The sequence below is a fragment of the Komagataella phaffii genome, chromosome 2 (assembly GCF_000027005.1).
Source record: "Komagataella phaffii GS115 chromosome 2, complete sequence".
In the NCBI taxonomy this organism is placed as follows: Eukaryota; Fungi; Ascomycota; class Pichiomycetes; order Pichiales; family Pichiaceae; genus Komagataella; species Komagataella phaffii.
Genome location: NC_012964.1, coordinates 72,468 through 98,334, shown reverse-complemented (window position 1 = coordinate 98,334; position 25,867 = coordinate 72,468). Strand labels below are relative to the sequence as shown.

Below are 25,867 nucleotides of genomic sequence, written 5' to 3'. Positions count from 1 at the left end.
TGGCCTTCTCTTTGTCTTTCAATCGACTCCTGCGGCGAGAAACTCGCCGACTAAAAAATCCCGATCCACACGACATTATCAAAGACAGGGGAAAACGGTCCTCATACATCATGTAGCTGAATTTCTGGTTGTTTAACTGTAATAGACTTGTTTCTTTTTTTAAACGTTTTTGTGGGGAATCCGATGCTGAATTCGTTAAAAGTGGTCATTGTTTCGTAATAGTGATCTATTTGCTCAATGGTGTCATATTTTGTCTCTGGTATGTAGTAGAAAACGAAGAATGCTGACAGAAACAAGAAAGCGGCAAAAACGTATCCGTACCAAAAACCTATGTATCTGATGATCAAGGGAGACAATAACGACAGGGCAAATGTCGTAGTCCAGTTCATGGCACTCGCTATTGACATGGACTTTGATCTAACTCTAATGGGGAACAATTCACTGAGAACTACAAATGACAACGGCCCCCAAGTGCACGCAAATGCTCCTATGAAAAAACATGTCAGAAGGATCATAATGCTGCCCACCACTGCTCCATTTGATGAGTCTAAGAAAAATACTCCGCATGTGGAAAACATGAAAATCAAGATCATCATCACGAAACTTCCGCTGATTAATAGCCAACGTCTTGGATACTGAGACACCAGCCATAAAGAAAGGAACGAGAATACTAGATTGACAGCTCCAAGTATCACAGGCGTCAGAAACGGGTCTTCCACCCCGGCATTTTCAAAGATTGCCACTCCAAAGAAGAAAAAGTAGTTTATACCGGTTAACTGTTGGAATATCATTAGGATGGTTCCTATCACTGTTCTAAACAGTATCCTAGGTTCACCCTTCAGTATGCTTGTGGAGTTTGGATCGCTCAGGGCTATATTCAAAGACTCCAGTTGAGTCCTCTCCCTTAAGTCGTTCAGCTCGGTCTCCACCCGATGATCTGTTGGGGAGAGACCTTTGATTCTACCTATTGATCTCAGTGCCTTATTATATTGCCTACTTTTGATCAGGTAGACTGGCGACTCAGGCACAAATGCCGTAACAATGGCTACAATGTTGGCCAGGTTCATCTGAATTACTAAGCCAATTCGGTACTGCCATCTGCTTCTTTCATTTTTACAGAGATAGATCACAAGTGCTCCAAAAAGAATCCCAACAGTAGTGAAGACTTGAAAACTGGAGACCAAAGGCCCCTTCAGATCAGGGGGAGACAGTTCACTGATCAACATCACTGAAACGACACCGCAGCATCCTACTCCTGCACCGTTGAGAATTCTTCCAAGAAATACCTGCCACCATACCCACGCCCAGAAGACTGTCAGTGAACCCAAGAAATAGAGGAACATAGAAAAGAGAATAAGTGGTTTTTTTCCGTAGTTGTCTGCAAATCTTGGCAGTAAAAGACCCCCCAGGGCCGCTCCTAAGCTGAAACCTGATACAATTAAACCAAGCACAACTTCATTAATTCTTTTCTCTCCTGATGGATATACAATATCGCCGAATTGGTCCCTATATGTTTGGAAGTTTATCATTCCAATACTTCCTATGTCGAACCCAAACACTATTCCAGCTAGAGCCAAGCCAAGGCAATAGACAATAGACGGAGTAGTTTTGTGGTGTTTATCTTTACCTAGAGTAGACATTCTAGTGCTTTCCAGGCTTTCCTCGGTCATGTTTACTCGTATATAGAATGGTAGGTTCAATAGCCATAATAGAACACAAACTCGATTTCGAATGCGATTACATAATAGATTTTCAGTTACCAGTAAGTGACTTCAGCGACATAGTACAATTTAAACAAAATCAGAAACAACCCATGCTTAATGATCTAGCAAGATCGAATCACCTATAGCTCTTTGATTTCAACCATTGAGTTTCTAAGCTTCTATGATCTCAATACCATGTCAGCCATTCACGAAGTAAATGAAATCATGGCAAATTCAAAACTCCAGCCATTACTAAAATTAGAAACTGCTATGAACCGAAGGGTAAGATCACTACATTTTCTCCCAGAATCGGAACCAGTTCCCCCGTACAAAGTTTACTTCATGGTCCTGCATCCAATGATCGTGCCTATGTAAGATCTCATCCCAGCCATTCTTGGAAATGGCTAGTTTAGATAGTCACGTGAACGTTCACTCGCGTATTTCGAATCTCATCTCTGAAGATCTCTATTACTACCAGAAAATAACCATATTATAAGAGTTCGTACCGTATAAGGTCGTTTGAAATGGCTGGTACAGGACAATGTCCTCACTCTCGATGCATTGAATCTTGCTTTGTTTTTGATACTTGCCGTTGCGGCTGGTACCTGATCCAACTTTAATACCTGCCATCTTTTGATCTACGGATTGGTATAAATCAACGATGATCTTTCATTATTCTGGGTGCCGAAATTATCACCACACACAATCCCCCAGCTGCTCACAAAGTTGCTAAGCTAAGAAGCTAATCTCATTCGTTAATACAGACAACTTGTTGGAAACCTCACCCTATTCAATCATTATCCAATACAGCAAATATGCTATCAACTATCTTAAATATCTTTATCCTGTTGCTCTTCATACAGGCATCCCTACAGGCTCCAATACCTGTAGTTACCAAATATGTTACCGAAGGTATTGCCGTTGTTACGGAGACCAACGTCCGCGTTGTAACTAAAACAATTCCAATCGTTCAAGTCCTAATCTCCGATGGGGCAACTTACACTCACACACTCACTACCGTTAGCACCGCAGAAGAGAACGGAAATTTTCAACCGATCACAACGACATCCATCGTGAATAAAGAGGTTGTTGTGCCAACTTCTGTTACCCCGAACACCCAACAAACACGACCAACGCAGGTGGATACAACTCAAAACAACGCTGACACTCCTGCCGCTCCTACTCCGTCCCCTACTACGTCCAGCAATAACGGCGTATTCACTACCTACAGTACTACTCGTAGTGTAGTGACGTCTGTAGTGGTAGTTGGTCCTGATGGGTCCCCTATTGAAAACACTGGACAAACTGCAAATCCAACAACAACCGCCCCTACTACTTCGACTACGGCCGCTCGTACTACAAGTTCAACATCAACCACTCCTACCGCATCTAGTACCCCTGGTGGTAACCATCCACGAAGCATTGTTTACAGTCCATATTCCGACTCAAGTCAATGCAAAGATGCCACGACTATTGAAACTGATTTGGAATTTATTGCCTCTAAAGGAATTTCTGCTGTAAGAATTTACGGTAATGATTGCAACTATCTCACGGTTGTGCTTCCCAAGTGTGCTTCTTTGGGTCTAAAGGTTAACCAAGGTTTCTGGATTGGTCCATCTGGTGTTGACTCTATAGATGATGCTGTCCAGGAATTTATTCAAGCTGTGAATGGAAACAATGGGTTTAATTGGGATCTCTTTGAGCTCATTACTGTGGGCAATGAAGCTATCAGCGCAGGTTACGTTTCAGCTTCTAGTCTAATTTCAAAGATCAAAGAAGTCTCGTCCATATTATCAAGTGCAGGATACACTGGTCCAATTACTACTGCTGAGCCACCAAATGTTTATGAAGATTACGGAGATCTATGTTCCACGGATGTGATGTCTATCGTTGGAGTTAATGCTCATTCCTACTTCAACACCTTGTTTGCTGCTTCTGATTCCGGTTCTTTTGTCAAAAGCCAGATTGAGGTCGTCCAAAAAGCATGTTCCCGATCAGACATCACCATTATAGAAACAGGATATCCAAGCCAAGGAGCAACTAACGGAAAGAATGTTCCTAGCAAAGAAAATCAAAAAACTGCAATATTTTCCATTTTTGAGGTAGTGGGAACAGATGTCACAATCCTGAGTACCTACGATGACCTATGGAAAGACCCAGGCCCGTATGGCATTGAGCAGTTTTTCGGAGCTATCGATCTGTTTAGTTAAAATAGAAGAAAATATGTAATTACGCTTGGTGTTGGGAATAAATGGTTAGGTAACATTATAATATAGGAGAAAAAAATATACGTTTAAAATTATCAAAACTTTACCAGCTTTTGAGGGAAGAACTCGTCTATCAGTTCTAGGTAATATGGCTTGAGCTCCTCAATATCGTAAGTTATATCAGTTTTCGAGTAAAGATCATATGGATTAAATGCCTTGACCGCCTGTAACATTTGTGCATCGTTTTCATTCATCAAATACCTATAACCACCATCTTGGTGCCAAGGATAAAACGAGTGGTACCTTAACATTGCGAGGCCTTCTGGAGGTAGCTTAGATTGGCCCTTAGCGATATGGTATATGTATTCGTCGTGCCCCCAGGAGAGCATGACATCTTCTAGTCCACAATGAGGAGAGTAAATGCCATATTTTTTATTGTACAGTGGATTGTCATTATCAGGATTGTTCTTGAAAAACTCAAAAAATATGATTCTTTTGGAAAATCTGCATCCAACGGGAAATGTATCGCCTACAACATCCCACTGTCCTTTAGAGTCGTAAAAGTATAACAGTTTTCCAAGATCGTGGATCAGTCCTACTAATTGAAACCAACGTGGTTTGCAGTCTCTCCTGATTGCTTCTGCTGTTTGAATTGCATGGTCAATTTGTGACAGCTCTGTGTCGGGATCGCTTTCGTCTAGCAGCACATTAAGCTTCACTAAAGCATCCCATACTGTCATTACGTCCCTTTTCTTGGTCTTGAAATTAATCCTTGCTTGCAAGTTGTAAGCTACTGTCTGGTTTTCGTGTTGCTCTTTATAAAAATCTTTTACTCTCTCACAAGCAAGGTCATATTGACGATAGGCTTTTGTGTCCACACTTTTAAGAAAATCGCTACTGGAGTTATCATACCAGGGAGATTCTTCTTTTGAGTCTTTACCGTCAAAATTTTTGGTCACCTCGGAGTCGGAATCTGTGCAATTTAATATCTGGCTCAGTTTGAGATCTCTCTTTCTTCTGTTAACGTTTTGAATATGGTCATCTGTTTGTTCTAAAAGTTTTCCGTTGCGCAGTTGGGTATGTTTCTTGAAGTCTTTGGTATTATTATTGAATACCTTCGTGCTTTTTTGTACTGACATCAAATAATCGTCCTTATAGACGGTATTCAAAGGGAACCTGAGACTAAAGTTAGCGATTTCAGATAGCGCTAGGTCTATATTCGCGATCTAAGGAACCTGAGATATTCAGAAGATGACAGTGATAGGCAGACTACCATCATATTCTTTGCTTTCATATGATCAGCTAAGGTCAAGCACGTTGTGCCTTTAAGATAATACCAGTAAATATTTCAAAAAAAATAGCATTAACATGTACGTATTAGTTCGTCAACTCTCCTATTTACATTACTCCAAACTTCATCAATCGAATCTCTTGAAAAAGCGGAAGGAATAAACATCGTTTGGGTCAGTCAATAATACCCAAAAAAATACACTTGTAATATTTGAATAGCCAACAAAGAAACTGGTCTCTTTCATACATCCTAGGAATTGTACACCTTGAAGAGTGAAAAAAGTTGAGAACCACTTTAGCCACTTCTAGTTTTGAGATTCAAGACCTTGCAGCTGTACAAGATCGTAGTATTTTCCTCCCAGTGCTAATAGTTCATCGTGCTTACCACTTTCGATAATCTTTCCTCCCTCAAATACGTGGATTACGTCACAGTTTTGAATAGTACTAAGTCTATGGGCAATGGTGATTGTAGTTCGACCCTTACTGGCCCTATCAATAGCTTCTTGTACAGCTTTTTCACTTTCACTATCCAAAGCTGATGTTGCTTCGTCCAATAAGAGAACACGAGGGTTTCGAATTAAAGCACGAGCAATCGCAATTCTCTGCTTTTGTCCACCAGATAGCATCGCTCCTCTATTTCCACAAAGAGTGTCCAATCCTTCTGGCAGAGAGGATACAAAGTCATAGATGTTTGCTTCTCGACATGCTTCAATCACTTCATCGTCAGACACTTCATCAATACTTCCAAGCAAGATATTGTCACGAATAGAGCCACCAAAAAGTACGGGCTCTTGCTGAACTAAAGCCAAAGCCTGACGATACGTTCTTAAGTGCAAATTACGAATGTCAACTCCATCCAACAATACTTCACCCGATAAAGGGTCATAGAATCTTTCAATCAAGCCAACAGTTGTACTCTTACCGCATCCTGAAGCGCCCACTAAGCCAATATATTGACCAGGCTTTATAGTTAAGTTGAGGTCCTGTAATACAGGAACTTCCATTCTTGTGGGATACCTAAAAGTGACATTTCTAAATTCAATCCCACCTTTCACTTCAGAAGGATCAACTATGGCCCCTTCCTCAGATTCTATGTCTATCACATTAGGAAAAGTATCAAGAACCTTTTTAACATTAGCTGCTGCTTGTTTGGCCTTACCCATGCCCGGAGCATAAGAGAAAATTTGACCGGCAGACTGAGCTCCAAACAAAATAGCAATCAAAACAGTAAAAAACTCTCTGTTTGTACATCTACCTTCAATCATGAGCTTACTACCATACCAAAAGCCTAATGCAAAGATCCACGGAACCATACCTTGAATTAGTCCGTGCATGATAGCAGTCTTGGCCACAGACTGTGTGGATCTTCGAACTTGAGCCTTGATAGATTTGCTATACTTGTCATATATGCCTTTCTCACGAGTTAACGAGATGACTGTTCTTAAAGCTGAAACCTGTTCACAAGCATAAGACGCTGAGCCTTGGTAGCTCTTCAGAGAACGTTCTTCAAACATTATAATCAGGTAAACGCGGAAAAAGCCACATCCAAGCAATAACGGAACAGTCGATGTACACACAAGACCCAGCCTCCAGTTGGTGATCAGGGATATTATAATACCAACAACCACAATTATCACCGAGACGGTGATCTGGGCCGCTGTACCTCCAGACAAACCCTCAATTTCCTGAGGATCTTTTGCTAGCATTGTCACCAACGATCCAACTTTGTTTTGAGGTTGATCATAAAAAGCCATGTCCTGTCTGAGATACTGTTTGAAGCATCTGTACCTCATTTTATAAATCAAATATTCGGAAGCCATTACCAAACTGGATATTAAGAAAATATAGTTGATAAATTCAATGACTCCAATCATAAACAAATATCCGGTAAGCTTGTTGATTTGAGATCTCATGTGAGGGTATTCATCGGGTCCACTAACCTGGAAAGCCTCTACAATATGGCCCATGAGCAATGATAAACCTGGAAACCCCATACCTGCAATTAGTGCACAAAACATAGCAGGAATTATAAGATGATACTCCCCTTTGCTGATCTTCAGCAACATCAGGAAAAGTTGCCCAACAGAGGGTTTCTTTTGGGGTGGTAAATCAGAAGCTATCTCAGGAGACGGCTCGTAAATCAGGGATTCTGAATCGTTAGGTTTATCATTCTCAGAATCAGAAATTGTAGATGCTGCGATCGATTTTGTTACCTGAGTACTATTAATCTTCGTGTTGATATTTTGCACCTGAACGAGCTGGTAGTATCTTCCTCTCAACTTTATCAATTCTTGGTGAGTGCCTCTTTCAATAATCCTACCATTGCTCATGACAACAATTAGGTCTGCATTCTGGATTGTGCTCAACCTATGAGCAATTACTAACGTTGTCCTCGATTCACTCAATCTATTGAGGGCATCTTGAACTATCCCTTCGGATTTTGTGTCGAGAGCACTGGTTGCTTCATCTAGTAAAAGAATCTTGGGTTGTGAGATGACAGCTCTTGCAATGGCAATACGCTGTTTTTGCCCCCCACTAAGAGATAAACCACGTTCACCAACCTCAGTGTCAAGCCCATGACTCATCTGCGTGATAAACTCCCACGCATTTGCATCTTTACATGCCTTTTCAACCAAGTCCCTTTTGACTTCTTCAGGTGCATCCTCATATTTTGTGCCAACAAGACCATAACAGATATTTTCATAGATGGAGGCAGCAAATAAGACTGGTTCTTGTTGAACCAAAGCAATTTGTTGCCTAAGCCATTTAATGTTTAAATCCTTTACGCTAACTCCATCTAACAAAATATCACCGTCAAGGTATTCGTAAAATCTTTCTAGCAGCCCAATGACAGTTGATTTACCGGATCCGGACTCTCCAACAAGAGCCACTGTATTGCCTGGCTTTACATCCAAGGTGAAATCAGAAAGAACGGTAATATCAGGCCTCGAAGGGTACCTTGTTGTTACATTTCTGAAACTGATACTACCATCAACCCTCTCTAACTTCGAACCATCTTCAGACGAAGAATCAAGATATGGCTCTCTGTTAATTACTGCCAACAGTTTGGAAGCTGCTCCAATACCTACTGAGACGTCTTTCATGTGGGTTGTAACGTTACCGATGGTCATAGCACCAAAAAGCATGGCCATGCAAGCGGTCAAAATCTTGCCAATACCTGAATTATCTGAAACCATGAATCTGGAGCCTTGCCAGAAAGCCAGAGCATAAGTATTGAAGACAATGAACCAGACAGACCCAATCATCAAAGATAACCATAATGCTTTCTTAAAACCATAACCTCTGGATTCTAAAATGAAAATGTTATATCTACTTAACTGGAATTCATGAGCACCAAATGCAGTAGCAGTTCTTATGGCAGAAAATGTCTCCTCTGCGATAGAAGAGGCCTTACCATAACTTTCCAGCGATTTCATGTACATTTTGATTAACATCAACGTTGTTGGAGTGGCAGACATGATAAGCCCTACCATAACTGATAAAAGAACCAGGGCTAATTTCCAGTATTTTGCGAATGCGACAACTAATGCGGATACAACCGTAGCCAAGCATTCAACAGTCATTCCAATCTTCTCAGAAACTCCCTCTTGGATTAGTCGCGTGTCAGAGGTAATACTTTCGGTGATTTCCCCGGACCCCATTGAATCCAAGAAGGCAACGTTTTGATGGAGAATCGACCATACAAACTTCTGTCTAACCCTGCTTGCTATAATTTCACTGATGACAATGTGCAGAAAGGTGGCCAAGTATTGAAACACTGTAAGCCCAATACCCAAGTAGACGAAGTATAACGAATTGTCCCTTATTTTATCTTCAAATTCACTTCTGCCGAGCACACCTGTGAAATAATTAGTGAATTGTTGTGCCATATCTCCCACAACTAAGGTCATTAGAGGTAGGGCAGCTCCGGCAATAATGGAGCAAACATAGGCAATAAATGCAATTAAATATTCCCAGCCTCGAAGCAAACCATACAAGTCAGCAAGGGAAGCCTTGAAAGAGACGCCTTTGAGCTGTCCCTCCAGAACTTCCCTCGTTGCTGGGTCTAACTGATCGAATTTTTCATTCAATTGATCGTCAGGATTCTTGAACTGAGCATCCTTCTCATCAAGGTGCTCTTTCTCGGGATCTTTCTTTCGCTTGAATAATCTCATATTCTTGAACTTTATACCGAGAAAGAAAGTAAAACAAAGACTTAGAGGTTTTTTAGTATTGCCATTAGGATTACCTCTTAATTTATAGATTTCTTTTTCTCTTGTTATGACCGCGAAAAACCTACAGAGTAACGTGCATTACAATGCAGAAATAGGGAGGCTACGGGGTACGCACGGCTTTGAGATTTTAGGTTCAAGCGGTAACAGTTCCACCAACAGGAAATGCAATCTTAAATGAACTTATCTATTTTTAGGTATCTAAGTCTCTGTCTCTTTGATTCTTCTATCTATAATCGCCTCAGTGTCATAGTCAGTTTCTTCATCTACGTTGTCCAACTTAAACATCCTTGTCACTTTTTTCAATCTAGAGACTCCATGTTTTACTTGAATTACTTTACCACTGGGTAAAATCTCAGATTCGTAGCCGTCCTTCGAAGTTACCTTGCGGACAACGCTTGGTGAACCCGGAGGAAGCTCGTAGATGGAGGGTAGTGTCCCATTCCGCTTTCTTGTAGTCATTGTCGGGCCGGTTGATCCCTTCTTCAAAATCGATTTGAAATTGTAGTAATTCCTTTTGAAAGGTGAAACAGAAAGCTTTTTCTCTTCCAGTATAACAGATTCGTGGGGCCAAGTCCAACCCTGAAACATATACGGGAATGCCTTGATCTCAAATGTCTTCCGAAACATGGGAATCTTTTCAATGTTTTGAAATATGTCTGTATCAGAAGGAATTAAGTCTTTCTTAATGACGGTCAGGATAATGTCTAACAATGGTCCAATTAGGATAAGGACTAGCAAATTGCACCACCAGGTGATGTCCGTGCCGAATGTATGAAAGAGCCCAGATTTAACAAAAAAAATCTTCGAATCCTTGCTCTGATAAAGTCCTGTCAAAAGTATTAGCCACAGGAACCACCCTAAGCATGATACAAGAGTTCCAATCAAGGAGAATTTGGTGATGTTATGCATCTCTAAAACCTGACATTTCAAGTTCACAACGAAGACTAGAGCTGTGAAAGATGCAACTCCCAATGGATACGTCGTATTATCCTGGCTGCTGGATCCTCCCCAGCCTAAGTAGTTAGCAAATGAAATGAGGAGACTTTGAGAAGTACCTAAAAGCATCCAGTAAATGAACGTTACTAAGTTGAATGCCTCATAATTTCTTCCAATCTTGTAAAGAGCAGGAACGGCAAGCAGCGTCGAAGGCTTCAGGTCTTTTTCCAACATGCCTATACAAAGGACAGGAAGTGAGGTAAACAAAGTATTGAACATAGACAAAGACCATGATTCATACAACGACGAGCCTGTGAATAGTGTGTATCTTTGATAAATTGCCTGCGTTAGGTAGAATAGAATTTCTTTGTAAAAGGTACACAAAACAAACTTGCACGTTCGAATGTAGTTGTACCTTCCATGGACTAAAAGCAGTTTCAAAAGAAATCTAAATTGTGCAATTGAGTAATCCGAAGTTCTCGCCGCTTGTAAACCTTCTTTACCAGTGATGCCAATACCAATGTCAGCTTGTTGAATCATTGCAATATCATTTGCACCATCCCCAATTGCTAGAGTAACCTTCTTCATGTTGTACTTTCGAATGACAGAAACCATTGTAGCTTTCTGGGACGGACTAGCTCGGCAGCAAATGACCGAATCGGCTTTAACACCAAGTTCAATAAATAAGGTCATCAATGTCAGATCATTCTCTATATCCGTAAAGGTGGCTCCATCTACTACGACAACACAATGAGCTACATTTCCTTCTTTTATTTCCAGTTCGGAAGCAGCCATTTTTGTCGATAAGTTTTGAATTCCTTCATCACTGCTTAAGATGACTACTGAGGAGTAATCTTTAATCAACTTACAGGAGTAACCTATGTTAATGGCCGTTTCCTTCTTATCTCCAGTAAGCATCCACAGTTTGATGCCAGCTTTACGCAGCTTCTCGATAGCTTCGGGAACTCCTTCTTGAAGTTTATCCTCGATTGCGGTAGCCCCTACCAATTCGAAATCGAATTCAAGTATTTCTCCAACTTTCTCTATATTATATTTTCTATCAGTAAGAGAAGACTTAGCATCAGCGTACTGTTGGCTCCATCGTTCATAAACATCCTTGTCAAGCCATCTATAACAATACATCAAAGTTCGTAAACCTTCAACAGAAAATTCCTCAATGTGCTGCAACGTTCTCTCTAAAACAAACTCCTCATTAAAAACTAACTTTTCTGATGTCACATAATCTTCAATTGGAGAATCGGCAGTTGGTTCACTGGAGATATCATACTTCTTTGCTTGTTGGAGATGAATGGATTTGCGGGAGGATTTTGTTATATTCTTCACGTACTCCTCTTCCTCGTCAGGCTCCTCATTCATAATTCTGCCGTCAATACTGTTGTGGGGGTCAGGATTTACATGCAGAGACGTTCGGCCAATTTGAAGACTAACTCTTTCCGCTAGAGAAGATCCAATACTTGATATAGAAGTCCGCACATTAGCAGAAGCATCTTCATTCTTGTGTTGCAAAACGATATCAGCTTCTTGATTCTTACGTTCACTAGTTTGCTTTTTTAATTCCTTGATCTTCCGCTCCACAAGCTCTTTATCTCTGAACCTTTCTAGCATAACGTTATCTGCACCTTTTGTCAACATGCAAATTCGACCATCGGGAAATTTCACTATAACAGACATCCGTTTTCTTGATGAAGTGAATTCCACAGTGTCCAATATCTCATAGTTTTCTAAAACTGGTTCGCCATCAAAACTATTAGGGTACACTTTTAAAGTTAACATCTTTAATTTGCGGTCAAAAACAATGTAACCCATGTCTCTAGCAGCAATCACTAAAGCCAGTTCATCAGGGGAAGAAGCTTGATAATTTATATTATCCTCGTCATCATCATCGGATGCTCCCGGATCTGCCCTACGTGGCAAACATGAATGACATAGGGCAAGAGACAATAGCATGAATTTGACTTGCTTTGAGAAAAACGAACTTGGGTACCTCTGCAAATACCGAATCAGCTCAACAGTAGACTTGAGGCTTCCTGTGGAGCTAGGATCTGAAAAGGATTTAGTAGGAGAGCTTGAAGTTGAAGCTTCAAGGGAGATAGTGGTTGTAGTTTCTGACTGTTTTGGATTATGATTGGAAGAAATGGATGCTAAACTAGGACGTCCCGTATAAGTAGCTTGACCACCACGATGAGAAATACTAGTTCGGGGTTCCAAAGTTTCTTTGTTTCCATTCACTTCAAGATTGGGGCTATCTGTCTCTTCTGGCTCGTCTCCTTGCTCATTCTGTTGATTCACAAGATCTATATCGTGTACCCAGGCAGTTCCTGCGACTGTAAATTTTCTGAAAAGCATCAAGTTGTCCGTTAGAGTTCCGGTTTTATCGGAGAAAATGTAGCTGACCTGTCCCAGCTCTTCAAGAATCGTTGCGGTTCTGGCCTCTGCTGGAGTATTGGATTTCCTGTCATACATGTCAATATCGCTTTGCAGGAGAACAAGTTGCATTGCTTTAATGATTTCCATCGTAACATACAAAGATAACGGAATCAAAGTATTGAGCATAACAATGTATCCCATCAGTGTCGCAGCTACCCCAACATCTTCTTCGTAAAGATAAATGTACTGATCTTTTGTCTTCTCATACCAAATTCTCTGTGCCATCGTTAGGAATGCAGACAAGGAAGCGACAACAAAAATCATGAAGAACACGATCATATTAATAGCCCTCTGAAGTTTTGGAGCCTTAGTCCTCGGATTCTTGATTGCGTTCATTCGAATCTTTGTTTCCTCACCTGTGAAGATAACAAGTCCTAAGCAGTAATCTGTGTTTCTAATAATTGATCCTCTGTAAACGATATTATCTGGACCAAGAGGATAACTTATGGACTCGCCTTTGAATTTCAACGAGCCCTCAAAGTTGTAAAGGTCTAAGTTCGGATTTTCAGTGGAAACATCGGCCTGGACCGCTTCTAATCCTGTGTTAGTATTGCAGCGCTTGTAAAGCTCAGGATGGGGAACTTTGGCCTTTAGGTTAGTTTCTCCATCCAATGCCATTGTTTCAATGAAAACTTCGCCCGAATCTCCAGTAGAAGAAAGGAGTATGATATCTGCAGGAACCCAATCGTCTCGTTTGAGTACAATAACCTGCCCAACTCTGACATCTTTCCAGTAAGATTTGGATAGATGGAAACGTTTTCCAGAAAAGCGTTCCTCTATACCATCAAACACATTATTGGATTCGGATATAGTGCTACCTCTTGAGCGTCCAAGCACTTGGGCTTGGTAGGGTTCTGTGTCACCAATATCAGTGTTGAGTTCGGACAAAGAATTGGCACTTCTGAGTGTGGTGTTTGAATAGAGGCCTGGAGATTGAGAGGCTACCACCATAACCTTTTTGTGATTCTCATCTTTATCTTGACGATGTCTTTTCCAATCATCGTACCCTTCTCTCGCAATTGATATGCTAACAAAAACCATCAATGGGATAATAGTAGTGTATGTACCTGTGGTAGACCAAGAAGGGATCATTTGCATGATAGAAATGCACAAAAAATAACAGTTAGCTACCTTTGAAAACTGTGCATACAATTGTCGTGGAACAAAAGTCGCCAGCGTATATCTTGAGGACTTGATGTTGTTATCGCAAAAAGCCTTATTTGTCTTCGGATCTTTCAACAGCGACTTTCCTTGCTTGTTTTGGAGATATGCATAGTTAGGAGCTTCTCCACCTATTTGAAGTGGAACTCTTCTTTGTCCTTTCGAATTGGATACATTTTTAACTCCTAACAATTTATTGTGTAGATTTTTCAGAAAAGATGTCTTTCTTGATGATTGATCTCCACTAGTGGGCTCCCTATCCTCCAAAACTAAATCATGATATGATTCCTCAGCAAATCTCTCCTTTGGCTCAGTCTTGACCGCTTGGCTGTCACTACCTTCATGTGATGCATCTACCTCTGAAAGCTCGATATCTGGTACAGAATTGTTTGTGGCCGGATTGTTCAGTAGCTTCTTATTGAGCAGTTGCGATCTCAAGGAAAGACCTCTTTTGCGAGGCTTGGTAACACTCGGATCAGTTATTCTGGGTGGATCGTTGGTATCACCATCGCCACGTGATTGGCGTTCCATAGTTGACACCTGGCGTTGAAAAAGGGTTCAGCTCTCAAGATAAGTAGTTACCTCGGAAGATTGCATGTCCTAGATATTCGCGCTGTAGTTGTGATGACTTGATGTTGGGAGGTCTGCGTATCTACGATCTAAGCCTCTCTATAATTGCTTCTATTAATATCAGGGAGATGAATAAATAAGTAGTCTAAACCGAACAAATTGTTTTCATTTGTTGTTTCCTACTAGAATGGCAATGAGTTTATCGTACCATGGTTTTTTGGCGTTGTTGTCATAGTAAGCTAATTCATCGAAATACGCCTGATCTCTCTCTACCTCTTGAAGTTCTAATTCCCAGTCAATTTCGTCAACAGATTTCCATTTCGTTCGGAACACAAGCTTGTACGCTATGAACAAAGCTATAATGACAAATAGTGAAAGGAATGCAAACAGGAAGGTGCTGATGGCCCAATACTCTCTTGAAGGGTAGAAAAGCAGGTACTGACTGATAAAAATCATGGAGAAGGTGCAAAAACCTCCAAATATTGCAGTGTAGGGTTGGAACCACGCATAGAATGGGAGTGATTTTCTTTCTATTCCCTTGTGTTTCAACGCCGCATAAAATCTTGTGTATGTGAGCATTGTAATCGTGTAGTTCAGCAGTTGCGACGACGTAACCAGGTTAATAATCCATACTAGCACAATTTGCGACTGAGTGTTCATTTCTAAAAACGAAAGGAACGCCCAACAAAGAGACATAAGAACACTGTATAAGGGAATACCACTCTTTGTACAGTAGGCGAAAATCTTTGGAGCCTTTCCAGTGTAAGCTAACCCATACAACACCCTGGAGGAACAATAAGTGTACGAGTTACCAGACGAGAACGCAGACAGAGCTAATGCACCATTCACAACATGAGGCAAAACTTTGATTTTCAAATTGTCCATCGCAATGACGTAAGGACTAGAACCGGAACCTGGCCGACCCTCCTCTAAAGCGGCAATCAAGTGAGGATCTCTTGGAGAGCATACTGTACCGATACACAGTACTCCGATAATAAAAATGAACGTCAATCTGTAAAACACTTGTTTGAATGCGGTTGGTAGAGTTTTTCTTGGATTGGCACTCTCTCCAGCGACGGAACTCACGTAGTCGGGACCTGAAATGGTGAAACACGCTTGACTCAGGCAGGCGATAAAACCTTGAAATCTACCTAGTGCACCTACACTGATGTATTCCATCATCGGTGAAGGAGAATTCCAGTTTCTATATCCATAGGCGTCATTCAATGGGTTACCACCAGACATGGTCACCAATGTGAAAAACATGAGTCCAACAGCAAGACAGACTTTCCAGACACTTAACCAAAATTCTGTTTCGCCATAAATACCCACGGAAAACAGGTTGATCAAAAAATACAACACGATTTGAATACAAATAGTTATCGCAGGAGAATAGCTATCGGACCAATAGTGAATAATTGTGTTGACACCAACGATTTCGTAGGGAATCAAACTGCCTGTCAGAATCCAAAAATTCAAACCAGAGACAAATTCCAAAGCGTCATCACAACAAATTCCCGCCATCCTAATGAAAGGGGAAGTAATTGGCAAGTAGCTTACCATTTCAGCAGTTGACGCCGTTACTGCCAAGATTGGGATACACCAAATCGTAAACCCTAGGAACAACGATAGGGGTCCTCCTTTGAATAAAGCCCCTGAGATACTCACAAAAATTGCAGTTCCGATTGTACCACCAATTCCAATCAATTGGATGTGTCTGTTCTTTAAGTTTCGGTGAGGGCGGAAACTTTCGGAGCTCTCAGTCACTGAAGATTCGACATCCAACTTCTTATCTTCGATGACAGCAGACTTTTTGAAAGGGTCGTCCTCTACGCTTATCTCCACATTATGAAGATCAGACTTCTTCAGCTTCTTTGGAGAGACAGCTACAAAATTGTCCTTGCAAAACTGTTTGAAACCCATCTAAGATCTTCGACAAATACGAGAATCCGGTGTTTGTAAAGTTCGGAGCTGAGGGTCGTTTGTCCTTAAGTAGTTTTCTTCTACTCCAGTATTTTTTTTTTTTTACTATCGGTAAAGCGCGAGAATCGTGTCACGTTCAGGTAAATCAGGAAAAAGAAATAAAATGGAAAAAGTTATATCCGATGACTGGCTGTATCTCAATTTATCCGGTTGAACTCCAATAATAATGATTTTAGGCAAGAACGGAGAAGTACAGAAAAGAGGCGGATATGGGCGTTAGAACTGATTAGGTATATGCTTTAAGGTATTTCGGAACTATTTTACTACCAAACTTGTAGCTCCTCTAGAAGGTCTATTCTAAATTTTCCTGTGTCATTTCTGCTCAAGCGGTGGGCCACTAAGTTTCGAATGTTATCACACATCAAAGATGGGCCACAGGCGACTAGCCCTATAGTAGTGATCTTGGAAGCTTGGGAGCATTCGTTTATGACTTGGTCAAGTTTCTTCTCAAAATTGGGTCGTCCCCTAATGAAGGTAACGAACTTGGACAAGTTATGAAACTTTTCGGCAATGGTAATTATCGAAGAGACCTCTCGTTTCTTGGATTTATTATTAGTATCATCTTTCAAAAGATGGCTCGTCTCTGTTAGGATCTCTGGCTCTATATTATTATTACTGCTTGTTGAGGAATTGTCATCGTCTGCTAAGGACAAGTCGCCTCTGGTCACATATACAGTGACCGAGACATTAGTATCTTTTAACTGGATCAATTCATCGTAGAACCAATTAAGGGCAGATAGTGTTTTAATGGACCAGACTAGTTCAACTTTCTTAAAGCTTTCAACGTCTTTGTATGGCAAAGCAGAGACTGATCGTGCAGCATGGCTGAAAGGACCTGGAATACCATTGCCTCCAACAAATAGTAGTAGTTGGTCATAATTTTCTGTATGTGCCCTATGGCCATACGGACCTTCAACCAGCACTTTAACACCAGTTATATCTCTTGACATAATTTGGTCGTAGATAGCCTTGGTTGTCCCACATTTGGGTTTTATGTATATATTGATCATTGGAGTGGGATCACCAAATTGGTCTGTTGAGTCGTAAATCGTAAATGGATGAGATTCCCAGAATTTGAGATGAGGATCTAAGAAGTACAGATAAACAAAACAGCCTGGGTAGCTTTTCCAAGTTGCAGGTTTGGGAATGCTGACTTTAACCGTGGGATCTTCTCTATTGGAATCAGTTGAATGGGGGTGAAAAACTGTGAGCTGAGCGGTTTGGACGCCATAACGGTAAATATTCACAAATCTCCAAACTCTATCCAAAATCCAAAGTCCAAGAGTTGCAAGAATCCACTCGGAGTATCCAATCTTGGAGACATGGAAGTAGCACCCGACCAGAAAGATAAATGCCAAAAAAATGTGCAGGACTAAAAACAATTCATAGCATCTTTTTCTGAAATAGAAAACACTTTGAACCATAATTAAAAGACAACATAGCAAGGCTAGCTCACCAAATTGAAAGTAAAGTTCGCCAAGGGATCTTCTAAAAGTGCCTGTAGCTTCCAAGTATATTACAAATTGGTGAGCATGTACCACTGCGCAAAGCATCATTACTCTTGAAATCCACTTGTGGAAAATTATGAATGTGTTGAAAGGCAAACCTGAAATGGTCATTAGAATGTTGTTTCGTCCACCAAAAAGAATTAACAAAGGCAATTGGGTGAATGCAAAAATCCCAGTCCGATCAGAAATGAATCTGAGGTATTGACGGTAAGGGCTACCAAATAACGGGCTGTTAGCGATGACCTTGTAATTACTAGTAGTGTAATAGACACACAATAAAATGTACGCTATTAAAACAAATGTTTCTTGTCTGAGTGGAAGGAGGGCTTCAAAAAATGCAATGCCTCTAAACCTGGCAGGGTTCAGATGATATGAGGAGAGGGTTGGTAAGACCACTAAAGCTTTCCATTGGTTCAACCTAGAATTCAACGAGATCGATTTCAAATAGTTGTGGGCGGAAATATGATTAAAAAGGCCAATTAGGATCAAAAGGACACCCCAGTATATGATTGTGAAGTCGCCGAATTTTGTAGAGTCATCCAAATTGTCGAAAAAGTTGTAGTATGCATCCTTTTTGTTGACAACTTCGGACATGTTGAACATGATGGGAGTGGTGAGTTGAGTGAAATTGAAATCAGGATCGGATGCAGGATTCTTCATGTATTTGGTGGCATTCTTTCCTGATTCCATCAAATATGTTTGTGTTAGCGTTCTATCCCCTTGAGTTTGACAACCTAGCGCCAGCACTTCCAAACTGTTGGAGAAGGGACAAATACTATCAGCATTTGAGTCCATACAGAAAACGATGGATCCCAGTGCTGGTTCATAGTTGCATGCAATATACCAGAATGGGATTACATCTGGAGGGGGCACAAAATCATACTGAAACTCCTGAGAGGCAGTGAGACAGGAGAACATCAGCGAGCTTGGCTTGGCAAATATTTTGGCCGTCGCCAACACGTTGAAGAGAATAAGTACCAATAAACTTGTTATTAGCATGATCTCTCTTCCATGGGTAAAATGCTGTCCTGTGAAAACTTGAAAAAGGAGAACTTTTAAGGGTTGAAGCAAGCTGAGCTGATTTTTTCGATAACTTTTATAGATCTGGTTAGGACACAACTAAAGAGGTCTGAAGATATAGTGTCATGCACTACTTCGAGGAGTCTGAATGTCAACCCCTTGGTATTATGTAATGCAGATTAGATTTTTTGGGGAAGTCCGTTTCCGGCGGCTATCGCCTGAAATCTCGTGGAGAAGATTTTGCCCCAGTGCCGTTGCTACGCATCTACCCGCTTCTCGCTTTTTTGGGGACTAATTCTGTGTCTCCAGAAAACACGCTAGCCGTCTATACCCAGCCGAACTTTGGTCTGCTACCAGCCTTTCTTCCATGCAATATTCCGTATCAGTGTGAAGTAATCTCCTAGATCTTTTACTAATCTAGAACTGAGTAGGACTTGGTGTAATTATGTGTTACTTATCTGTAAAACCGTTTGGTTAACATACGACCTGCGTTCGACATAAAAAGTATCTTATCTCTCTTTTGGTTTTACTTACTCAGAAAATGACATTCAGCGATGAAGACGGTATTAAACTTGCCTTGAAGGAGGCTCAAAAAGGTTATGAAGATGGAGGCATTCCTATTGGCGCAGCTCTAGTGTCCGAAGATGGTACTGTTTTAGGCGTTGGGCATAATTTGAGAATTCAAAAAGGTTCGTCAGTGTTTCATGCCGAGATGTCAGCTCTTGAAAATGCCGGAAGATTGCCAGGAAAGACATACAAGAACTGCACTATGTACACTACCCTGAGCCCTTGCCATATGTGTAGTGGGGCTTGTTTGATGTACGGGATTAAGAGAGTTGTCCTTGGAGAAAATGAAACTTTCCAAGGGGCTGAAGAATTACTTAGATCTAAGGGTGTTGAAGTTGTCAATGCCAAAAACGATGAGTGCAAGGAGTTAATTTCCAAGTTCATCAAGGAGAGGCCGGCAGATTGGTCTGAGGATATTGGTGAGTAAAATTTTTGATAAGATCCATGGAAAGAAGAAGAACACGGCATCGAGGTCTGAGGCCAGGGCTTGGCTTGGCTTGGCTGTAGATTATGTGGTCCTGAATCGGGTCTGAAATCAAATTTACATACTTAATATATTAGAAACTTAAACAACAATAGTTTCTCTTAGTCATTAATTGTCTAAGCCCGGATCTGTTGAGTAGCTAAACTGAGGGTACAATCTTCTTCCCAACACCGGGGGTAGGAAATAGTACATCGGTATACGATGTAAGAACCGCCAGCAAGGCAAATCCAACTGTCATCAAACCTGGTTGAGATGGGCCGTCCTTATTTTGAGGCTTGAATCTTGGTTCATTCAAGTACGCTTGCAAGGCAATGAAAAGAGCAGACCATGAAACCACTTTATTCCTTAAAAACATGGCAGCCATCGGTAAAGTGGATCCAACAACGTTGGCGGCCGTATTTCTGGTCTGAGCTGGAACGTGGACGTACCTAGATCTGTTAGTGGATTTTTCAAATAAAGAGCTTCGTCTTTCTTAAATAGATTTCGTACTTTACTACCTCATCTGGTCTTCTGGGATCTTCAGACATTGTTTCACTGGTTAATTCAATTGAAGATGGCAATAAGAGACGAGCAGAAGATGTCAAAGGAATTTGAACTTGGATTGAGCGAACACTCCTCGCACTACTTGGATCAAGGCACTACAAGTCATCTCGCTTATATACCCTTATTACCCTATAAATAACCCTCTAATAGATCCCTTTGATGATACACATCCCCAACTATGGATATTATCTCATCCATAACCGATAAACTGGTGCTGTCCAAGTCATTACCTCGTAGCTTTATCGCCTTCTTAGCAAGATTACGTAACAACGATATCTCAGTCCCCTCCAACAACTCCGGAAGTGATTCTAATGTTATTTCTATCCATTTGATCAGATTGGCATTCAATGTCTTATTAAGCCATCGTGTGAAGTAGATTATCATCTTGAACTTGACGTCAAACGGAATGGCTACTATTAATCGGTCATCAGGGGTCGTTTCAAATACATATTTCTTCCACAATTGGGCACTGGAGGGCTCTATAAACTTTTCGTCACCTTCGATTTCCTTTCCTAAAATGCTAAGCTTTTCTTGTCTGGCTTTAAAGTACTCTGTGTAGTCATGGTGCCAGGTTATGTGCACTTGGTGTTCATTGTCCACAGGGTCCAAAGCTATATTCTCCTTAGTTTTAACAGTTTCATGTAGATAAAAGTTTTCATCCTCGTCAATATTGTATCTTGCGTTGCCTTCTGCCTCCATTCGAACCATTGCTAGGTATGTCATGACGTCTTGTGGAAGAGAACCTTCATTCTGGGGCAGCCTGGAAGGGTCGATATCTAGATCGACAGGAAAAGCCTTTCTCTGTCCAAATTGGAGGTCAACCGGTCCATGTGTGTGTTCTATGGAAGATTCGGGTTGTTCTGCCTTTTGCTTCTTCAACGTTAACAACTCATACGGCTGGTTCTGTCGTTTCATTGTAATAGGACTGTATATACATGTAAAGAGTAGTAGCTAAGAAAAAACGAGCGAACACTAACCTAAGCTAGCCCATGAAAAGAACGTTAGATGATTTCAGTGACGCATCAAACGAGCAAAAATCTACACGAATAAGCAATCAGGCGTTGTTCAGGTGCACGCTGGGAGCATGTAAAGCAGATTTCACAGACCACTCATCGTTGAATCACCACATCCTACAATATCACACTTTTATTTGTCAGAGTTGCAAAAAGAACTTTCCTAATGAAAGGTTCTTATATCTTCACATACAAGAGCACCATAATCCATTCAATTCTATCAAAGAAGAAAGAGGAGAAAAAATCTACCAGTGTTTTCTGGAAACTTGTGATAAGATCTGTTCCTCTCCTCAAACGAGACGTCTACACATGATTGATAAACACCAGTACCCAAAAGAGTTTCTATACAGTGTCATTAAAAATGGCATGTCCAAAGGGCAAACTAGTTTATTAAAGTCCCGATAATGGCAACTCCTTCACGTCCTTTGCACTCCGTCTTCCAGCTTTTTCTTTTTCTGTAATGGAATAACGATAGGTTTTTGGCGTAGCTTTTTCACTACTGCGTCATCGAACTTTGATTGGCAAGTTGGGCAGACATTATTTCGGGGAATGATGCTGAAAATACACAAGCACACACTGCACACATACCCAATATCTATCACTTTATTAGTCACAAAACATGACGCTCTAAAATCGAGATCTGAATTGGTAGGAAGGACCATTATTGGTCTCAGAGAGGGGTCAATGAAAAGTGCAGTGGTTAGGTACTGTATGAGCCCATGAACATTTTTGATGAGCATATAAACGCCATTAGTGACATCGGATGCCTGTTGGAGAAAACTGGAATCGGGTCCCATCTTACAGACGTCAATGGAAACTTTCATCTTTTGAGCAGAAAAAATGCAGTTCATGAAAGGCACATATTGTTGGGTGGAGTCGTCACTTATACTTATAACCAGCATCTTAGCTCTTAGTGTGTTTCCTGTCGACTCTGGTTCGATGTTGGTAAGTCTATTTATGTAGCTTAATGCCATAGACATAGCACCTGCTATGCTTCCTTTGAGTTCCTGGTTTTCTGGATTTAAAGGCTCGTTATCAAGTAGTATCTGTAGTTCTTGTATTATTTTCTGGTCAACAAATTTGAATTGCCGATGTATGTCAGAGGATAGTAAAGACTCTCTTTTTTCGTAAGTCTTATCGTTTGGATCTGGATACAGGAATTTTGGTCCCGAGTTGAGGGAAGAAGATGTGAGAACTGCCACCCTATTTCCACTGTTCAAAGAGAGATGTGCATTTAAAAGAACCAAAACTGATTTGCAAAGCTCTTTCAAACAGATCACACCTTTTAGCTTTGTCCATTCAAGTGGATTGGTATCAATAACAACTGCTAGCAACGAAGGAGTTTCATCTAAAACAAAAAAGTTAGCGTCCAGAATAATTCAGATCCTGAGAGCAAAACTACCAGAAATGAGATCAAGTAAGAATATTTTTTTATTACCTTCTTCCATTAACCGATACGCCCATGGCAAATGCTCTGATTCAACATACCTTGAGACACATTATGCTGCTTCTCTTGGAAGGCCCTATCTGCAATGGCATCCATGATAGATCCTTCTAGAAGAAACTTATCATTAATATATAAAGAAAGGAACAGAGTAATTCGAGAAACATTACATCTGACTAAGATTATTCCTCCTGCTTTTTCCACTTCTTTACCGCTCCAATTAACAGATCATAAGCACAATGGAGAAGCTACTCAAATGGTCGATATCAGCAAACTCTCAGGATGAGGAATCCAAGAAAAGAGCTGGGCAGCCAGACCCAGAACTGCTGGCTCAGTTGTTTGGAGGCCCCGACGAACCCACATTGATGAACGAATCCATGAAGGTGATTAACAACCCCGAAACAGATTTAGAAAACAAAGAGGTTGCCTTTGACAATTTTGAAATGCTCATTGAAAATATGGACAATGCTAATAACATTGAAAATATGCATCTTTGGCCTCCTTTGCTTCAAAACCTCGATAGCGAGTATATCTCTCTAAGGAGATTCGCCTGTTCTTGTATAGGCACTGCAGTTCAGAACAACCCCAAATGTCAGGAACATTTTCTGAAGCACTCTGATGGTATAAAGAAGTTGATTGCAATCTCTTCTAATTCGGAGGAGGATGATTCGGTCAAACTAAAGGCCCTTTATGCATTGAGCAATGTTCTAAGGCATAATAAACCAGCTTACGAAGAGTTCAGCAACCAAGGTGGTTGGAATGAGATAAGCCCGCTGTTGACATCTTTGGATAACTCTAATGAGAAAATAAAGCTTAGAACGCTGTCTTTGCTTTCCTCCATCATTACCAATGGACTATCAGAAGAAGTTATCGAACATTTGCACAACAACAAGGTGGTTATTAGTATGCTCAAGGTTTTGAAAGCAGAAGGGCACATTACCTCTATAGACAAAGTTTTGAGTCTTCTGACCACTCTAGTGCAGAATAAGTTCAGATTTTCAGATGAAGAGATTAACTTGATTCGCCAATCGTTGACAACTATAGCAGAACTAGAGGACAGTCTGAACAACGATGATTTGAATACCATAAAGCAAGTACTTTAAATCTTTTTTGGAATTACCGCATTTCAGACCTAAAACTAACCGTAATAGCACATTCGTCAAAGTGGAGCACATCAAACAATTTAAAAGGAGCAAGAAGAAATAATAATTAATTTATCAACTCGTTTGGGTTGTCACACGTAAATAGTTTAATCAATGCCTCTCTGATACTCTTTGAGCATCCTTCTAGGTGATTATGTCGGGAAATATGATCGTATAAACGGTTTATAGAAGGATATTCGTTCATTAGTTTTTTTGCCGTTATTGGTGTCATGTATTTTAACTGCTGAAGTGCTTGGAAATAGCAGTCGGCCCCATTACTTCCTGATCTCACCGTTCCGACTCTTTCGAAGCCTGTATTTCTATGTTTCTTGTTGAATGTTCTCGAGGCCAAGGTGCTTGTAAATGATTTAATCCATTCCAGGGAATCTACCACGTTGTGAACAGGGAATATGTTTACTTTGAACTCAAGTTCCATACATAGAACCTTCTCCCATAACTTGTCAGGGTCGACAGGATTGGGCTTGGAAGGTCGGGGAGTGCTCTTGAGCCGTTTTTGATGAAGTTCCTCTTGGTCCAATCGCATTCTTATCTCTTTTACAAAATCTCTATTATGTTTCGTTTTGATGCTCCTCAAGTAAGTATCCCACCCTTCGACAAGAATGATAAAGAATGAATCGGCGGGATACTCGTTGATTAATGATATGAGGCTTTCGTTTAGTAAATTCGTTGCCATTTCTTCTGCTGTGTAACTCAAGAGGATTGTACTCTCGTTGACAATTTCAATCTTTCCTTGAGGAAGTGGAACAACTATCTCCTGCTCCGGATAATAAAGGCAGTCCAACTCGTATTTCCATCTGATTTCCTTGTGTTTTGAGTCCAGCTCCTCAATCTGTACCGAATCAAATTCAAAAGTGGCCTTCCTCTTTATGTGTTCTAAAAATGAGTTGGATATTTCAATCTTAACTTTCGATAACATCTCCTCTTGTGTTCTAGTGACTTTATTGACTCGTCTCAACTCTTGAGGAGTGGCACGTTCCAATAACTGCTGAAGATAACTTTTCGGTTCTTCTTCCTTTGCATTGGTCCCTTCTTGTGTGAATTGGCTGCTAGTTATTATTTCGTCAAGGCTGAGCTCAACTTGGTTGTTTTCCTCCTGCGAACTTGATCTGTCAAGAGGAGAGCCATTATCGTCTTCCAGGTCCATAATTGAAGAGTCAAGAATTTCAATAACTCTATCTGTAAGATGATCGTTATCCAGAAGAATTAAACTACTTCCTTCATCCACAAAGATTTCAGATTTTGGTGTGCTTTGGCCCGCAGCGTGCTTGTTGGAAAAGTCGGGAGATAAGCTTGAACACTCTGTGGTTTTGCTATTGTTCTGCCTCCGACTGACTAGAAGATTGGTGCCCAAAACATTAAATTCAGATTCGGAGCTGGGAAAGGAGTCCACCTCCGAATCAGAATCACCACAATTGAGACTCATTGTGCTTTTAAAGAAAGCATGTAGCTTCGTAAACAGTGATCATACGCGAGGATTAACGTGTCTAGGGCTCGCCTCAAAAACTTACGATTAGGTAATCGTCTGGCTTACAGTTGGCAGGTAAAGGTCTGTGAAAAATGTCAAATTTGAGGGCAGTCTAAGCCCAACGAGC

The 25,867-nt window shown here is 40.8% G+C and overlaps 15 protein-coding genes across 15 annotated transcripts; 4 read left to right on the top strand and 11 right to left on the bottom strand.

Moving 5' to 3' along the window:
* Positions 1-101: 101 nt before the first annotated feature.
* Positions 102-1,670, bottom strand: PAS_chr2-1_0054 (Putative hexose transporter, expressed at low levels and expression is repressed by glucose; the record flags this gene model as incomplete). The annotated part of the gene is made up of 1 exon (XM_002490890.1): positions 102-1,670. The coding sequence occupies one exon, from the start codon at positions 1,668-1,670 to the stop codon at positions 102-104; it is 1,569 nt and encodes a 522-aa protein (XP_002490935.1).
* Positions 1,671-1,994: 324 nt separating this feature from the next.
* PAS_chr2-1_0053 (Hypothetical protein) lies at positions 1,995-2,333 on the bottom strand (the record flags this gene model as incomplete). The annotated part of the gene is made up of 2 exons (XM_002490889.1): positions 1,995-2,107; positions 2,210-2,333. The coding sequence occupies 2 exons, from the start codon at positions 2,331-2,333 to the stop codon at positions 1,995-1,997; spliced, it is 237 nt and encodes a 78-aa protein (XP_002490934.1).
* Positions 2,334-2,518: 185 nt separating this feature from the next.
* PAS_chr2-1_0052 (uncharacterized protein) lies at positions 2,519-3,913 on the top strand (the record flags this gene model as incomplete). The annotated part of the gene is made up of 1 exon (XM_002490888.1): positions 2,519-3,913. One exon carries the CDS (start codon positions 2,519-2,521, stop codon positions 3,911-3,913), a length of 1,395 nt encoding a protein of 464 aa, XP_002490933.1.
* Positions 3,914-4,005: 92 nt separating this feature from the next.
* PAS_chr2-1_0051 (Hypothetical protein) lies at positions 4,006-5,049 on the bottom strand (the record flags this gene model as incomplete). The annotated part of the gene is made up of 1 exon (XM_002490887.1): positions 4,006-5,049. One exon carries the CDS (start codon positions 5,047-5,049, stop codon positions 4,006-4,008), a length of 1,044 nt encoding a protein of 347 aa, XP_002490932.1.
* Positions 5,050-5,505: 456 nt separating this feature from the next.
* Positions 5,506-9,375, bottom strand: PAS_chr2-1_0050 (Plasma membrane ATP-binding cassette (ABC) transporter required for the export of a-factor, catalyze; the record flags this gene model as incomplete). The annotated part of the gene is made up of 1 exon (XM_002490886.1): positions 5,506-9,375. The coding sequence occupies one exon, from the start codon at positions 9,373-9,375 to the stop codon at positions 5,506-5,508; it is 3,870 nt and encodes a 1,289-aa protein (XP_002490931.1).
* Positions 9,376-9,633: 258 nt separating this feature from the next.
* On the bottom strand, positions 9,634-14,511 carry PAS_chr2-1_0807 (uncharacterized protein; the record flags this gene model as incomplete). The annotated part of the gene is made up of 1 exon (XM_002490885.1): positions 9,634-14,511. The coding sequence occupies one exon, from the start codon at positions 14,509-14,511 to the stop codon at positions 9,634-9,636; it is 4,878 nt and encodes a 1,625-aa protein (XP_002490930.1).
* Positions 14,512-14,715: 204 nt separating this feature from the next.
* PAS_chr2-1_0049 (Aminophospholipid translocase (flippase) that maintains membrane lipid asymmetry in post-Golgi secre) lies at positions 14,716-16,473 on the bottom strand (the record flags this gene model as incomplete). The annotated part of the gene is made up of 1 exon (XM_002490884.1): positions 14,716-16,473. One exon carries the CDS (start codon positions 16,471-16,473, stop codon positions 14,716-14,718), a length of 1,758 nt encoding a protein of 585 aa, XP_002490929.1.
* Positions 16,474-16,796: 323 nt separating this feature from the next.
* PAS_chr2-1_0048 (Ferric reductase and cupric reductase, reduces siderophore-bound iron and oxidized copper prior to u) lies at positions 16,797-19,040 on the bottom strand (the record flags this gene model as incomplete). The annotated part of the gene is made up of 1 exon (XM_002490883.1): positions 16,797-19,040. One exon carries the CDS (start codon positions 19,038-19,040, stop codon positions 16,797-16,799), a length of 2,244 nt encoding a protein of 747 aa, XP_002490928.1.
* A 562-nt stretch (positions 19,041-19,602) lies between these two features.
* On the top strand, positions 19,603-20,055 carry PAS_chr2-1_0047 (Cytosine deaminase, zinc metalloenzyme that catalyzes the hydrolytic deamination of cytosine to urac; the record flags this gene model as incomplete). The annotated part of the gene is made up of 1 exon (XM_002490882.1): positions 19,603-20,055. The coding sequence occupies one exon, from the start codon at positions 19,603-19,605 to the stop codon at positions 20,053-20,055; it is 453 nt and encodes a 150-aa protein (XP_002490927.1).
* Positions 20,056-20,251: 196 nt separating this feature from the next.
* On the bottom strand, positions 20,252-20,639 carry PAS_chr2-1_0046 (Hypothetical protein; the record flags this gene model as incomplete). The annotated part of the gene is made up of 2 exons (XM_002490881.1): positions 20,252-20,540; positions 20,602-20,639. 2 exons carry the CDS (start codon positions 20,637-20,639, stop codon positions 20,252-20,254), a joined length of 327 nt encoding a protein of 108 aa, XP_002490926.1.
* A 145-nt stretch (positions 20,640-20,784) lies between these two features.
* On the bottom strand, positions 20,785-21,570 carry PAS_chr2-1_0045 (Hypothetical protein; the record flags this gene model as incomplete). The annotated part of the gene is made up of 1 exon (XM_002490880.1): positions 20,785-21,570. One exon carries the CDS (start codon positions 21,568-21,570, stop codon positions 20,785-20,787), a length of 786 nt encoding a protein of 261 aa, XP_002490925.1.
* A 74-nt stretch (positions 21,571-21,644) lies between these two features.
* PAS_chr2-1_0044 (Hypothetical protein) lies at positions 21,645-22,073 on the top strand (the record flags this gene model as incomplete). Its single annotated transcript, XM_002490879.1, has 1 exon — positions 21,645-22,073. One exon carries the CDS (start codon positions 21,645-21,647, stop codon positions 22,071-22,073), a length of 429 nt encoding a protein of 142 aa, XP_002490924.1.
* An 11-nt stretch (positions 22,074-22,084) lies between these two features.
* PAS_chr2-1_0043 (uncharacterized protein) lies at positions 22,085-23,211 on the bottom strand (the record flags this gene model as incomplete). The annotated part of the gene is made up of 2 exons (XM_002490878.1): positions 22,085-23,016; positions 23,157-23,211. 2 exons carry the CDS (start codon positions 23,209-23,211, stop codon positions 22,085-22,087), a joined length of 987 nt encoding a protein of 328 aa, XP_002490923.1.
* A 140-nt stretch (positions 23,212-23,351) lies between these two features.
* On the top strand, positions 23,352-24,215 carry PAS_chr2-1_0042 (Hsp70 (Ssa1p) nucleotide exchange factor, cytosolic homolog of Sil1p, which is the nucleotide exchan; the record flags this gene model as incomplete). Its single annotated transcript, XM_002490877.1, has 1 exon — positions 23,352-24,215. One exon carries the CDS (start codon positions 23,352-23,354, stop codon positions 24,213-24,215), a length of 864 nt encoding a protein of 287 aa, XP_002490922.1.
* A 106-nt stretch (positions 24,216-24,321) lies between these two features.
* Positions 24,322-25,698, bottom strand: PAS_chr2-1_0041 (Hypothetical protein; the record flags this gene model as incomplete). Its single annotated transcript, XM_002490876.1, has 1 exon — positions 24,322-25,698. The coding sequence occupies one exon, from the start codon at positions 25,696-25,698 to the stop codon at positions 24,322-24,324; it is 1,377 nt and encodes a 458-aa protein (XP_002490921.1).
* Positions 25,699-25,867: the final 169 nt, after the last annotated feature.